The sequence below is a fragment of the Chelon labrosus genome, assembly GCF_963514085.1.
Source record: "Chelon labrosus genome assembly, chromosome: 12".
Taxonomy (NCBI): Eukaryota; Metazoa; Chordata; class Actinopteri; order Mugiliformes; family Mugilidae; genus Chelon; species Chelon labrosus.
The window spans coordinates 24,520,742-24,537,070 of NC_140345.1; the positions used below are offsets into that span (position 1 = coordinate 24,520,742).

Sequence of the window (16,329 nt, forward strand, 5' to 3'; positions counted from 1 at the left end):
AGGAAAAAAATTACCTCTTAATGTATTTTCCAATCACATTTAATACTACGCGCCTGCTTTATTATTATTTTTTTTTATTATTAATATGTTTATTAGGAGGTAAGTCATATCAGAACATGAACTAATGTCAAATTTACATTGAGTATCACATCACATCTGTGCATCCTGACGAATGAAGAGCAAAGGAATATAATCTACCTCCTCGGGCGTTTTTTTTTTTTTTTAATTGTCTGCTTTATTTTTTACGTAAACCAATGTGATAAATCTAAAATGTAACTATAATAAATACACGATTAAAGAAGTGGTGGGTCTGTCATCTTGTCATTTCAGATATATATATATATGATATACAACAGATTTCAAAAACTCCCATTAGGTGAACAAGCATCATATTCTATTCTCATCAAAATTATCAATAATCTAGAGCAGGTTAGTTCAGGTTCCAGATAGTTCCAGATACAGCCCATATCAAGCGGGATGGTCCTGTAACATAATAGCATAATAACTGACCATAAAGTGCGTGGGTGCAAGCTCATGCAAGACAATACGTAACTGTGAACACAGAGCAGACAGCGCAAAACACTTGGGAGATAATGCACTTGCACCAAGAGCATATAAGTAAGCAGTATGAGTTTAAAGATCTGACAAGGAGGTACCATTCCCAGATGGAAGGAGGGAGAAGAGTTTATGCAAGCGGTGTGTGTTGGCTTTACTGTGATGAAAGAGTATAATAAACAACGACACTATGAAACCAAACAACAGACCTACACTGGTGCTGAATGTGAGCAGAGAGTTAAGCAAATGACTGAAGGTCCTCAACTCTTTGCCCCGATACGGGAAGACGGATCTCAGACGGTGACTTCATAAAAGCTGCTGGACGTGTCTGGGGGAAAAAAAAAGGCAGGAATTCAACATCAGCATGTCTAAAAACAAAGTTGTGTGGCAGATTGAAGACTTGTTGATGTTGCATGTGATGAGAGCACAGATTCTACAGCAAGCAAAATGACTTGGAGGACATTAACTGCTATTTTTAAGATAAAAGTAACTGCTATGACATTAATCAAACCCCTCCTATCATCCATCCGGGACACATCGCTGAGTAAAATTAAAGAGATATGGGAGGAAGAGTTAGGAGACATAATGCCTGAGGAGTCCTGGATGGGAGCTCTGACGAGAGAGTTAACGGGAGCACGTCATGTGCAAAACTAGGTACTATTCAGTTGAAAGTCCTGCACCGTATACACCTCAAAATGTCCCAGCAACACTAACACGCACGTTTTGGCCACGCCCTTTAATTTCTGATTATTGATATGCAGATTTTATGACTCTCCCACAAGCACTACATATAAATCTGCAACTAGGTAAACTTTGTACTTTGTTCTGAAATACCTGTCACTCTAAAGTCCAACAAAACAAAAAATGTATTTCTAATTTGTCCACTAGGGGGACACATTGTCACATTGTTTTAGTCAGAGTAGCAGCAGTTGGCAGCAATTTCAAGTTGTTCATAAAATGTTTTGTAAAAGGAAAAGTCATTCATTCATTAATTCAACTTCTGTAACCTCTTGTCCTGTGAAGGGTCATGGGGTGGGCTGGAGCCTATCCCAGCTGTCATCAGGCGAGAGGCGGGGTACACCCTGGACAGGTCTCCAGTCTTTTACAGGGCTAACACAGAGAGACAGACAACCATTCAAAAGGATAAGTCATTAAATGTTAATATTTTAATAATGTACATGTACTTATTTGCACGAGACCATAAAGCACAGGTGTCAAACATACGGTCCGCGGGCCAAAAGCTGCCCGCCAGAGGGTCTAATCTGGCCCACAGTGGGAATTTAAGTACAAAAATGACATAGAAGACTGCAGTCTTTCAATGAAAATAACTGTTAGCGCTAAGGTGTCCACTGTTTTAGTAAGAGAAGTGGACAGAACACAACACAGACACCCAGGACTAGACAACCGACAGCAAAGTGCCCAAACTGCACTTATTTTACTTAAGAAATTTCGTTTTTTTTAAAGTCTAGTTTATTAACTGTAAGCATTCTCCTAATTTACTTGTTCTTTTTTGCACTAAAACAAATGGAAAAAAATCAGGAGTTGTCGTTACTTATAGGTTATTATCTTACTGGTCCGGCCCGCTTGAGATCAAATTGGGACTGTATGTGGCCCTCGAACTAAAATGAGTTTGACGCCCCTGCCATAAGGGAACATAATTATGTCACTGGTCCGACCCCCTAGCTATATGGCCCCTGAACTAAAATCCTTAGTTTATACCTTTGCCCATCATTTTGTCCACATTCAGCAAGTATATTCCCACTTTCTATAAAGATCTCATGTCCTTTTGTGTATTTCTGTGAATTTCTGCCTAGCTAGCAGATATTATAACCCAATAACACATTTTGTTTTTTAGGGACAAACATGTACCCGTGTTAGCCGGGTAGAAGACGGATGGTTTGGAAAAGTAAGTAAAACTGGATAACTTCATTCAGAGTCTGTTGCAAAGCATGTAAATTAACTGGTGACAGGTGAATTTAAGGTTATTCATGAGTCTGGGAAATGGATGAAACATGTTTTGTGACGCACAGAAATGGTTCAGAGGTCACACAAGTAAAAAATGCACTGTATGCATATTGCAAAAAGTTCTTATATATCTAATTATATTGCTCTGTGTGTAATGTGTAATGCAACTGAATCATCTGATTGGATGCTATCAGCTGATGAGGTGTAATTATAGTTTTGGCGTGTTAATGTTTGATTGTGATGTCAGTAGACGGCATGAGTCTCTTTTTCCTGTCCGATGTCAAAGTCTCTTCATGGCTGAGCAAAGTTGTTTGTTAACCACTCTGTGACCCTGAACAGGATAAATAGTTTATTATTAATCTATTATACGAGCAGACTTTGTCACAAAAGGTGGAATTGATGTTGAGAACAATGACACTTCAGCTATCATTTAATCAATGCATTAGATAAGATTAGCCTCCTTTTTATCTTTTTATTTGTTTTGTAAAATAGTCTCACACTTGGCTCCTGGTTTGTGTGAAACCGTTGTGGACTCCACGTGGAAAAACACCAGCTTTGCGTCATAAATACCTGATTCGTTTTTGCTTTCTCTCTCTTTTTGCTGTCTTCTCCTTCTCTTCCTCTCTGTCCTCCTCCCTCAGTCTTTGCGTTGCCGTCCACACATAAACAGCAACGATCAAATGGAAATCATGGCCCAATAAAAGGCTTAACTCTCTCCCTATCAGGTTACAAATTAACTGTAATTGAATTTTGGGCTGCTGTCGTTTAGATTTTCTCTCCCGTGAAGGTGGCTCTTGTGAAAACATGCATAATCTAGACACTTTTAAGACTTAGACTTAGACTTAGACTTCTTTAATGTCCATAAAACTTACATAAAATGGAAAATTGTCTTTGACAGTGGCATAAAGACATACAAGCAACACACCCACATCACAGACAACACTATGCACAATAAATAGATGAATATAATATGTAGGTAAAAAACTTTTTTTTTTTTTTTTTTTTTTTAAAGTAACATGCAACGATTAAAAATGACAATTCCAGTAAGTCAAGGTGTCGTACGATCAAACCACGGAGCCCAGTTTGATCTGAACAGGAAACGTTCAATAATAAAAACAATGAACAACATCAGTTAGTTGTTTGGCTGCAGACATTAGCCAATAATCTATTTTAAATAACAGCAGTGACCCCAAGTTATTCTGCAGTTTTGTTCGCTAAAGTCTTTAAATCTGCACCACTGATTTATTAAAAACAATTCGAGAGTAACCTGAAGGCAAGAGAGAAGATCAATGTTAGTAAGTTAAGTATAATTAAGATTATTAACACAAGGCACTTTTGTTGTATTTTTGTTTTAATTGGCAAGTTTATATCCCATATCTATTTTTGGATGAATGCCTGATTACCTGATCACGACATCTAATCATGATTTTCTTTGCTGGAATGCTGTGTGTTCGATTTACACAGATCAGGCATAACATTATGACTAGATCTCTCTTGTGCCTCCAAAACAGTTGTGACTCATCAGAGAATGGACATGGGCCTTCTGAGGGTGTCCTGTGGTGTCTGGCAACAAGAATGTTGTTAGTGGGGGGGTCTTTGAGGGGAGGGGCCTCTGTGGATCATCCCACAGATACTTGATCAGTTTGGGATCTAGTGAATTTGGAGGCCAGGTCAACACCTTGTGCTGTTCTTTTCTGTTTTTTGAGTTATTCCTAAACTGTTTTTGTGAGTCTGTATCTTGCTGGGGATGGCTGCTGCCATCAAGGAGTGTCATTGCTATGGGGTGGGGGGTACCTGGTCTGGTCTAGGTAGGTGCTACATGTGTAACATCCACATGAATGAATGCCAGGTCTAAAAGTTTCCCAGCAGAACATTGTATTGTCACAAGATGGTAAATGTTATTTACTTCTCCTGTCAGTGGTCTTAATGTTGTGGCTGTGTCTGTGATAATAGTTTTTTTTGTCACACAACATGTTTAAACACTGTTGAATCGATGTGTATTTTACTTGTGGGTTTTTGTTTTTTTGGAGGTCAAAGAGGTGTTTGAGGGTTAAGACTTAGAATTAGGTTCAAGTTCAGTTTAGACTCTTAGTTGTGATGTTTTAGGTGAGTGAAAGGGACTAGAGGGTTCATTCTGTCAATGAATGAATGATGTGTGTGTGTGTGTGTGTGTGTCCTTTGGCCCAGCACAGGAGGCTATGTATTGTGAGTGTGAATAGGGTTTAGGGGCAGTACAGGGGATTAGCATTAGAATGGTGTGCGAGTGCTGGAAGGCCTGAACTTCATTTCTGTCACTCCGCTACTCATGCTCTCTCACCTCCACTCACCGCTCCTCCAACAACTCCGTCTGCCTCAGCTCAGCTTTCTTCCTGTGCCATCATTGCCGTACTTTTACAGCTCGCACGCTTCCTCGCACAAATATTCCTCGTCCTCATCCTCCTTTCGAGGGAAACCGATGACAACATGCAGAATAACCACACCTTCCTGTACTTTGCGTATGGAAGTAACCTGTTGAAGGAGCGGCTCCAGCTCAAGAATCCATCTGCGATCATGCACTGTGTTGCCAGGCTCAAGGTAAAGTGTGGACCCCTATTCTGTTTAATAAACCTGATGATGTTTTTAGGTGGGCGGGGCTTAGCTGGAGGCAGAAAAATCCACGATAGCTAACTCTTAATGGTTTGTGTAGGCTTGTTTTTGACAATGGTGGAAGTAAAGCAAGTTTTTTTTAACGTTTGGGTTTGTACCAACTAGTCGACTTCACTGCTGTGCCATGATGACGCTTTAACTATCATGTGACTAGTCACTGATCACGTGACAATAACAACATGGACGCCTCCTAGAAGACGAGAAGCCCAGTGGGTCATTGCAGCAAATAATCAAGTGTCATCAAGTGTGTGGAAATACTTCACTAAAGATGAAGCCCATACTACGGTGACATGTCAGTCCTGAAATACAACAAAAGTACCACTGCAATTCAGATTCAGATTCAGATTCAGAAAACTTTATTTGTCCCCGGGGGGCAATTTAAGGCACAGGTGAGCAGCTTAACATGCAAGTACAGGCATTTTAAGGTGCAATAGAGACACAAACAGAACAGGATACAAAATACAAAGTATATACAAGTTACCTTGCCATAAATGTTATGACTGTCCAAAATATCCATGGAGAATGTAAACAGACTGTATAAGTAAAGTGACTAAAGTGCAAATGTAAACAATGCGTCTGAAAAGGACGCTAGCAGAGGAACGGTCCAAATCCTCAGTTAACAACTTTGTACATTTGTACATTTTTGCTTATACTATTTTTATTTTATTTTCCTCGATTTTATTTTACTTATTTTTATTAATCTTTAATTTACTTGTGATTCTTAAGAGTGTTTTTTATGTGCAACTAAGCTACTGTGACCAAGGAATTTCCCTTGTGGATCAATTAAGTTTATCCAAGCCTAAGTTCTCCAAACACCCTACGGTAGCTCATCAACAATTTGTCAAAGTCATTAGATCTTAAGTTGCAGTACACAGAGAAGGCTTCAGAGGAATACTGCATTTTATTTTTCACATGGCTACTCTATCCTATCTCATAACACGCTGTGAAGTACTATAAAATGCTATTGATGGTGCTGACTTGCTGCATGTTTTTATACAGGCTGTACATATCTGCAGCTCACACTATGTAGCACATGACCTGTCTGTTCTCAGCATATTTATTCAAGTCAAGAATATAGATGTCAGGACATACTCACACATACTTGATAGAGAAAGCAAGCGTGTATAATAAAGAGAAACTGAGGGCATATGAATAAAGCCTATAACTGTGTCCTGAATGGTCATGTACAAGACTCAACTTACAAAGATTAACACATGAGTTTTGTGCTGTGCGAGCCATAGTCCTGCCTAGCGAACGACAAGGCCAGAAGACAAACGTGCATCAGTTATTGTGAAGAGAACCAACAGCTACGTCTTGACTGGAAACTGCACTTGCATGGCTGAGATAGTATCTTGTATTTATCAATCAAATATTTTCTTAACGCAGACGTACAGCTAGAAGTTAGCTTATCTTATGCGCCAATTTGTAAAGAGCTGTGCATGGCCAATATTTAGAGAAGAAACCAAACTTACAAAAGACTATAATTTAAGAAAAACTTTTGATGATTGCTTTGGTGCGGCCCTTTCTTTATAGCATTTAAGCACAGGTTTCACCGACCCAGTCAGAGTGGCAGCTGGTATATGATAAAATTTTAGTTTGGAGTTATTAACCTTACCCCTCGTATTTACCTCCAGTTCTCGGTTGTTTTGCCTCCAGCTAACTGCTATGGCGTAGTCCTGACGTAAAAGTGTCTATAAAAACTACACATGCTTGATTACACTCCTACTTTACTCATTTTCAGGATTACAGATTGGTTTTTGGGAACCATAAAGGCCTTGCCAGTGACCGGTGGCACGGTGGTGTGGCCACCATAGAACACAGCCCAGGAGACGAGGTGTGGGGGGTGGTGTGGAGGATGAACGTGTCCGACCTGGAGTCTTTAGACAGGTAAAGATTTCTGTCATCAGTTTCTACATCGTCCTCTGCTGTTTTCCTGTTAAACTTACATTCACCTTGTGTTTTTTTTATGTTTGTGTCAACACTCAGCCAAGAGAACGTGACATTAGGTGCGTACAGGCCTGTGGAACTATCGGTGAAGACGAAAGGCCAAGAGCTCAACTGTCGCACCTATATTATGAACAGCTGTGTGTATGCCCCACCGTCACCACAGTACCTAAAGGTAGGACTCCTCTAACTGCATCCACGTTTGTGAGCACTCATTCCTTCTAAGGTCTGAAAACGTTTCTTCAACTTACAGAAGGTCATGGTTTCTATGTATTTAAAAGGGTTGGTGGATGTGTTTTTACAATATTTATCGTGAACAAATCAAAACCAATACCCGAGCCACACCTTTTGGAAAGTAAAAGTATCTAAGGGCCTGTTCCAACCTCGCATTAAGATCCGATTTGGGCAATGTGATCGCAAGTGATTTAATATAGTGGCGGCAGAGTGATGTGGTGGTTAGCAAGAAGGTTCTGGGTTCGAATCCGTCGTCCTTTCTGTCTGTGGAGTTTGCATGTTCTCCCTGTGTCTGCGTGGGTTCTCTCCAGGTACTCCAGCTTCCTCCCACCGTCCAAAGACATGCTCGTTAGGTTCATTGGTGATTCTCAATTGGCCGTAGGTGTGAGTGTGAATGGTTGTCTGTCTCTCTGTGTTAGCCCTGTGATAGACTGGACACCTGTCCAGGGTGTACCCTGCCTCTCGCCCAATGACAGCTGGGATAGGCTCCAGCCCCCCCGTGACCCTCCAGAGGACAAGCGGTTACAGAAGATGAATGAATGAATGAATGAAGCATCTAATATGAGTAAACTGTGTGTGGTTCTGTCATTAAATAACATATCAGCATGTGGTTAATTCTTGATGTGATCACGTTGACGTATAAGGAGCCGATGTCTTTATTTACCTTTATTACCAGGGATTACGGTGTGAACAGAAACTTCCAGAGCTAGAGTTATATAATCTGAGTTTTGTGCAGGTTTAAGTAGCGTCAGGGTGGAGATAAATAAATAATAACTTTTTGCCAAAGTCATAACGCGCACACACAAAACAGCGCTGTTCTTGGTTCTGGAGCATCGGTAGAGATCCCAGATGATGCGGGTGTTTATTTACATACAGAGAAATGTCTGCTGTCATCAAGGAGTGTCATTGCTATGAGGTGGGGGTGTCTGGTCTGGTCTAGGTGGGTGCTACATGTCTAAGTAACATCCACATGAATGAATGCCAGGTCCAAAAGTTTCACAGCAGAACACTGAATTGTCACAAGATGGTCAATGTTATTCTCTTACAAACTACGTTAGGGGTAGTTTGGCGTAGACTGTGGATTGTATACTATATTTTATGTCATTAAAACGTGAAACAATCATAACTAATCCATAATTTCCCCATGATGGGCGGAAATTGAATAATTATGTACCTAACATCACTATTTTAAAAGGATTATGATCATAACTCTGGTCGAGTGGATTATTACTAAATGTGAGGCATCTGGAAAAGGTATCTGCCCCCACCCCCTCCACTCCGTCACCTGACTATGTGATTAACAGGTCAACAACACACTGTACCATGCTATGTTTTACACGTCTGACAGCTTGTGAGCAAGAATGCCAGATTGTTCTTTTGCACACGTGACAGCTTCAAATATACAACATGCCTTTGTGGTAACACCTTTGTCTGCTTTAGTGTGTCACCTTTATTGTTCCCTCTTTGATGCTAGTTCCTGTCTGTGTGCGGGCCGCTGGGTGTCCTCACATCTACTGTGATGTTTGTATCCTGACACACCGTGGTGGGGTGCCAGAATGTATGAACATATGGGAACGTGGGGATTTTACTGCTTTCAAACCGGACGATATATTATTTCTAACGACTGCAGGTGATCGTGATGGGAGCGGAGCAGAACGGCTTGCCAGTGGACTACCAGGAGAAGCTGCGAGCAATTGAGACCAACATGTACGAGGGTCCTCTACCCGTGATGGCTGAACTGGAGCGAGCCAGAAGACGAGCCAAAGAGAGGCCCAGTCACCGTTCAGATGCCTGACAATCATCAGGAGGAATCCGTGTCTACTTTTTACTAGGGAACTCTTATTCTGCTTAACAGCTTCACCGTAGCTTGATGCTTTGTACCGTGGCTAACGAATTCAGCACTGATGGGACTGGGGTCAGTGTTGAGTTCATACAGATGAGAATATTAGATGCATTTTGAAAGTTGGTTTACTATTTTTACTCTTTTCTACTTTGTTGAACAATGTTGAAGACATCAAAACTATGAAAAGCACTTATGTAGCGAGGTGAAAAGTGTTAAACAAAACAGTTTTGCTTTCATGACTGGTTGCATCCATCACCTAGAGGCCTTTCCCAGCGGTTTCTGTAGGAGTTCTGAGAAAAGTTGAGAACACACAGCATGGGGATGTCTCTCATCGCACCCACATCACACTCTTTACGTCTTATCAGGAGAAACCGCCGGGACAGGACAACACAACCAAACCTCGACCGATGGAGACAACCTGACACAGAGCAAACATCGGGCGACAGGGTAAGATAAAAAAAAGATGGCACGTCACCAGATCTTCTAGAGCAGGGGTGTCAATATACTACAAGTACATTATTCATTCATTAATGTACATTTAATAAGCTGTAATTTTACAAAACATTTTATGAACAACCTGAAATTTCTTAAGAAAAATAGGTGCAATTTCTGCTCTTTAGATCTGGCTATTGTGCTCTGTCTGGTACTCTGACTGAAATAGTGGACAAATTAGGAAAAACAGTTAAAATCTTTGCAAATTCATGCTGCAGGCCAGGTTAGACCCTTTGGTGGGTTCGGTATGTTTGACACCCCTCTTCTAAAGGATTCTCAGTGGGTATGTAGTAGACTCACCCCAGGGTGAAACCTGTGAATCTCCCTCAGACACTAGCTGTTTAGATCTCTCCAGGGGACTCAGCAGTTCCTTATCCCCTGATCATTTAGACTCCATCCTTCTCAAGCGTCCCAAGTGTTAGAGGGATATATGGGTTAAAAAATACAGCCTTTAGAATGGGCGATTACAGTAGGAAAATGGTGCCATGTTGTCATAATAGATCTTGAAGAGCCTACATATGACTATTAAAAAACATGCAAAACCTTTTCAACCTTGAAAACACTGTGGAAAAAGTACAATCCCACTGATTGTACGTTGTGCCGTGCGTAGCAACAAATCTTGTTTGTCAAATACCTTTGGGGAAAAACTGTGAAAGAATGGACTAAAGACTCTTATAAAACCCTTTTTGTTCAGACTGAATGCCTCGTTTGTCGATGTCATGAGTTATTCTGTGCAAAACAACCTGCCTGTGAATGGCTTGACTGAACGGACAAGCTCACACCGAGCTGGTTTACAAATACCCTGGATAACTTATTCAGTATTAAAACAAACCTTAGAGGTAATAACATTAAGCTAAATTCTTTATTTTCTTCTTGTGTTTGCACACCGTCACTCCACTGAGATGTCTTTGACTTTCAATAAAGAGTAAAAAGAAAGGTCTCGTTTTGTTGTAGTTGTGTTTTTTACATTAAAGCCCCAGAGGCAGAAGTTGTTTGAGAAATAAGCACATGAAGAAAAGTATATTACAACCAGCTTCAAGTAAAACAACTCCTCATAGGTGTACAAGAAAATATAGCAACCTCTCAACCACAATATCTTCTTCTCCTCTAAATGACTGGCAAGGTTAGTTTAGGATATACCATGATGACTCTTCACACACAGCTAGTTGACTTGGGATTTTAAAGAAATATCCATCCCTGTTGCTCTTGGACAATTTCTTTCTGATTTATTCTATGTTTTTACAATTGCAGGGCAAAGGCTTTTTAATAGGTCATTTGTTATGTCATTCAAGTCAACGTTTTATGCCTCTTGTGGTTTTACCGGATTTTTTTTTTTTTAATCAATGGGTGGCAACCGTAATTTGAAGCTTGTCCTGCAATAAATACTGTGAATGATTACACACGGCTGTTGGGGGCAGTGTTGTGTTACAACAAATGCTAATCGACTGTGACGAGAACACACCGTGTATACAATATGAGCGTTACAGTGACAATTACGCAATGTAGTGTCTTTGAAGCATTTTCTTTTTTAGTTACGAGGTTTGAAAATAGCAATTGATGTCTAGATGCAATTGGCCTCCTTGGTTTGTTAAAGGTGACTTAAATCACTGTGTGTTCTCCTCTCAAGAACTTCTGAGATTAAAGACTCCTAGCCGAGATGTTGTCGCCTATTTCTTAATGCTATGCTACCTAGATTACTATCCCAATTAATGCTGTATGTGCAAAAACAGAACAGTTGTGGAAATTTAAAAAAAAATCCCATCAGCACCAGATGGTAAAAGAATGACATGCATCAATAATAATAATGGAAAAAAATATATATTTAAACCAGGGAATTGAATTAAGACGTGTCTACAGTGCTGGACGGCCTCGACTAGTTGTGGAAACTAAAAACTGATTTTCAAGTTTATAAAGGCCACAGGCTTTACCCCATCCACCCAACAAACCGAGCAGTAGTGTCACTAAGTCGGTCATACAATAGAACGTGTGGTGTGTTTTTGCTAATCTCTAAATGAACGGACTTTAAACCTATAAAAACAATTACTAATTTGCATGTTTGTTTGTTTGTTTTTTTTACAAAAAAAAAACATAAATTCAGGGGATTGTCAAAATATAATGTCACACGAAAGCCACTCTTCTCCACTGGGTGTCAATTGAAACTAGAGAAGCTACTCTTTCCGTTGATACGAAGCTAACAGAGAAAATAGCATGTTAGCATGTCAGAATTTCTTCTTGTGTTTCAATATGTCTTTAAATCCAAACACAACTGACAGCAAATGCAGTTGATATTGTTTTATTTCCATTTGTTATCCATCAACTATGCACCATGTGGTGACTCGCCTGACAGAATCTGATTCCTGTTCGTGGTCCTGAGCCTCCATCTAGTGGGCTAACGGTGGTACTACAAACACATTACAGCAACAGGACCTTTGCAAATATATGTAACATGCCTTGGTGACTAGTTTCCTTGGAGAGTTACACTCACGCACAATAGCGATATGGAAGAAATGTCAGTATTTTTATGGATTCTATAATGTGCACAATGGTAGAATTTGATGTATTCTGTGCACATTGCCTCCTGTAATGGGAATCACAAGTGTTTTGTAGACATACTATCTTTCAAGGGGTAAAAACTCAATTTGACGCACTTTGGGTACAAACAACCTGGTACTATTTTCAATTTTTTTACTATAAACTTTGTAGAATATGTATGCTTTGATGTATTTCTATAAACTACAGTTATACAGTTCTTTGAAGTCTTACCTATCCATAGAGACCAGGGTTGTGCATAGGGACATATAGGGTAGTTTTGGGGCTATGCGTGATTTATCTGAGGTATGTCTTTTTAGGTGAGCTTTTCAATCCCAGCCAGGTCTTTTTTTTTCTTTTTTTTTTAAGAGTCATCAGATAGATCAGGAAAGTAAAGAAGGATTGCATTTCTGCTGCTGCAGTCAAGAAGGAGGTGAAATTTAATGCGTACTATGTAAAAATGCAAACGAAATAACAGTTTAACGCAAATAAAACAAATTCAGAGTCATACAGTGTTCCTGTACGTGACTGGTAGCAAACAGATGAGCCCTTGGAATGAAATACTTTGACAATAACACATTTCAGGAGATGAAAGCAGCATTTTGAGTTTCTGATAATCCATTGAAAAGCTGTTGTATGTATACGGGACACAGTATAAGGCTCCCCAAGAGTCAAGTCTTTCCACAACTGTTGACAAAACATGTCCGGTCATCTCCCAGATGACCAGAAATGGTCTTTCTACACAAAGTTTTTCTAGGCGTCTCAACCACCCAGAGTTGAGACCAAATTCCAAATAAACACACAATCTGAGATGGAGGTCTGGCTCTAGGGTAGAAAGCCTGTCCTGTCTGTGGGGTACAGGCAAAACAGATTCTTCTCTGCCATGCAGCTGCAGCTGCAGATTCACAGAAACACATGACCTCCGGCGGCGCAGAAAGCTAAGCAATGGATCGTCAGCTTCCTACCACCCAGACTACAACCTACAGTGCAGTCAAATAAGGTTATAATTAAGCCATGTGTGTTAACCATAAACCTAAGCATAGATAAGAGGGGTCAATCGGAAACACGGTGTATTAACTTCCTTGAGTTTCACCCTAAATGACCATATTCATGCTGTACAAACCATATGTACTTAAGGGCAATACTCTAATGTTGACCCTTCCCTGTCAAATGCATGATACCAGGACCAGAAAGGCTACATGATTAACTACCTACAGTACATGACGTAGCCTAGAAGACAGCCCATACCTCCTGACTGGGTCTTTTCCTTAACCTTGTTGTAGATGTGTTTACAACGCTCCTTGATCCTCTTCATCATGTTGGAAAATATAGATAGATAGATCCCAAACTGATCAAGTATGTATGGGGGGATCCACAGAGGACCCTCCCCTCAACCTATAGGACCCAAAGGGCTCCCCACTAATGACATTTTGTTGCCAGGACGCCCTCAGAAGACCCGTGTCCGTTCTCTGATGAGTCACAACTGTTTTGGAGGCACAAGTCTACACAATATTAGGAAGGTGGTCATAATGTTACATTTACGTTCTGGCCACGTCCCAAACTGTCTGGATTTTGAGACCTTTTGTAGATTGTGTGGCAAAACGACCATTAATTAATCTCACACTTTGGTGGATGTGAACACCGGACGGAGCGTGAAATGAGCGTTTTCAAAGAAAAGTATTTAAAAACTTAACGATGACTACACTTGTACTACCAGCAACAAGTTATTTTTTTTCTGAGGCCTTCAATATCCAAGGTATACAGTACATGGAACTGGGTTTAGATTACATGTTCCACCTTATTATCCAATTAATACAATAGTGAGTAAGTTCTGCAATTAGGCAAAACAACACACACAGGATTTATAAGCTTCATAGTATATAATTAATTTAATTATCTCATTTTCAAGGATTATTATTCATTTACATCGCTTATCTGCAACAACACAACACATGCTACTGACACAACTCTCGCTAATGACATAGAGATAGGCCCGTCTATCTGGACACCAAACAACTCCTGTTTATTGATGCGCCATAAAAAAAAAAAAAGAGCTTTGGGGAAGTGAATATAATGACGGTAAATCATATACTGTTTATAAACTTACAAATGACATGAAGGTCTATGGCACATTACACAACACAGAGCTGTAATGGAATTTCCTCCTCCGCCCAGTCATAATAGACAATGTTTGACTGTCAAGATATGTTTGCACCGAGTGGAATCAAACAGCAGGAGCCGTCTTCATACTACATAAAGGGTCTATCAAGAGCAATTACCGCTTTCCAGAATACGTGAATTCTTTTAGGGTTAGGCAGTCTTGAATCCCCTGAACCGTGGTTCCCTTCTCGTATGTGTGTGTTAAATTAAGAACGGTGTTGTTCACGGGCTATAACTGTAACGCATATTGTGCTTGTTCATTCAGGTTCTTTCATCCCTTCGTAAAACAAGAGTCCGGCGTCCTGCGGAGTCACACAGCCCTCATGTGGGGTGGACTCAACAACAGTTAAGTGGGGCACAGCACGAAACCACACGTGGGCCGTTGCACAACCAGCTGCAGCACCATATATGAACTATGGAGACCTGCCTGGAAGTTATTAACTGTCGTCTTTAGAGGAGAGGCGCATCGATTAAAAACACTCCACGTCTTTGGAGAATCACAAACAACCTGGACGTTATTTCCAGAGATAGTTGTTGGTTTTGAGCTTAAAGCATATGTGGAGGGAATATTCAGGTCACGTACAAAGATAAAGTACTAATACTGTAAAAATAAAGTACTATACACTGTACTGTTTCCCCATGGCAGCATTTTGTTTGTTTAAATTCTTTGTTAACATCACCTGCTATTTCTCCTCAGCCTTCCAAATAATTTATTGTAGTTGTGAGATTGCAGAACATTTGCTTTCGGACCTTTGACATTAACATTTGTCAGTGGGTGGTTTAACGCTAGCTGCAAAGCTTAAAGCAACAACTAAAATAAAGAAGATTAAGTACACTTAACCTGTTTTTCTGCTTCGCTCAACATTCACTTAGCAGCTCCTCTTGTCAAGATATGTTATTCAGATTCAGATTGCGTGCAGGGCCGGGTCCTGCCAAAACTCTCAGGGAGGGCAATGCTGGGAATTTGGACATTGTTGCAGCGATGTCCCAGGGTATATTAATAGCAGACTGAGTAAATAGACGTTTTCCTTTTTCTGTAAACTACGGCAGTAATACTACCAGTTACTCTGTCTTCATTACCACATTCATTTTAGGTACGAAAAATCCCAGGTAAAGAGCAGAGCAGAGGCACTTAAACTGGAATTAAACTGAACATTTATAATAAAAACTGATCAGGCATAACATTATAACCACCTTCCTAATATTGTGTAGGTCTCCCTTGTGCCTTGTGACTCATCTAAGAATGGACATGGGCCTCCTGAGGGTGTCCTGTGGTGTCTGGTAACAGGATGTTAATTAGTGGAGGGGCCTTTGAGGGGAGGGGCCTCTGTGGATCATCCCACAGACACTTGATTAGTTTGGAATCTAGTGAATTTGGAGGCCAGGTCAACACCTTGTGCGGTTCTTCATGTTTTTTTTTTAGTTGTTCCTAAACCGTTTTTGTGAGTCTGCATCCTGCTGGGGATGGCTGCTGCCATCAAGGAGTGTCATTGCTATGGGGTGGGGGTGCCTGGTCTGGTCTGGTCTGGTCTAGGTAGGTGCTACATGTCTAAATAACATCCACACCAATGAATGCCAGGTCTTAAAGTTTCCCAGCAGAACATTGAATTGTCACAAGATGGTCAATTTTATTTACTTCTCCTGTCAGTGGTTTTAATGTTGTGGCTGATCGGTTGTCTCTCTTTTAACTCAATTCAGTTGAGTTTTATTTAACAATAACAGAACCCAAGGCTTTTCCACTTAGGGCACAAGAATAATTTTTGCACATGAAAGTTTTATTTTATTTATTTCTTTGGTTAGTGTTCATTTATTCCTTCATTTAATCGCAATTTCATTTAATTTTTAATATTTGATCATTTTATTTTTCTATCAACACTAAACCCAACAATAGTTTATGATATTTCAAGCAAACAGCAGCAGACAGGCGCAACAGATATTATTATTTTATTTTTATTTTTCGC

The 16,329-nt window shown here is 40.2% G+C and overlaps 1 protein-coding gene across 1 annotated transcript; it reads left to right on the forward strand.

Moving 5' to 3' along the window:
• The first annotated feature begins 4,877 nt into the window (after positions 1–4,877).
• On the forward strand, positions 4,878–9,707 carry ggctb (gamma-glutamylcyclotransferase b). Its single transcript, XM_084556673.1, has 4 exons — positions 4,878–5,094; positions 6,908–7,053; positions 7,153–7,285; positions 8,975–9,707. The coding sequence occupies exons 1-4, from the start codon at positions 4,984–4,986 to the stop codon at positions 9,137–9,139; spliced, it is 555 nt and encodes a 184-aa protein (XP_084412799.1). The 5' UTR covers positions 4,878–4,983; the 3' UTR covers positions 9,140–9,707.
• The last annotated feature ends 6,622 nt before the right edge of the window (positions 9,708–16,329 follow it).

Bases quoted from the DNA above. Each gene is read 5' to 3' on its own strand.
- ggctb (XM_084556673.1), top strand. From the start codon at position 4,984: ATGCAGAATAACCACACCTTCCTGTACTTTGCGTATGGAAGTAACCTG. The intron at 5,095-6,907 runs GTAAAGTGTGGA...ACTCATTTTCAG, and splicing joins ACTGTGTTGCCAGGCTCAAG to GATTACAGATTGGTTTTTGG. The intron at 7,054-7,152 runs GTAAAGATTTCT...GTCAACACTCAG, and splicing joins GACCTGGAGTCTTTAGACAG to CCAAGAGAACGTGACATTAG.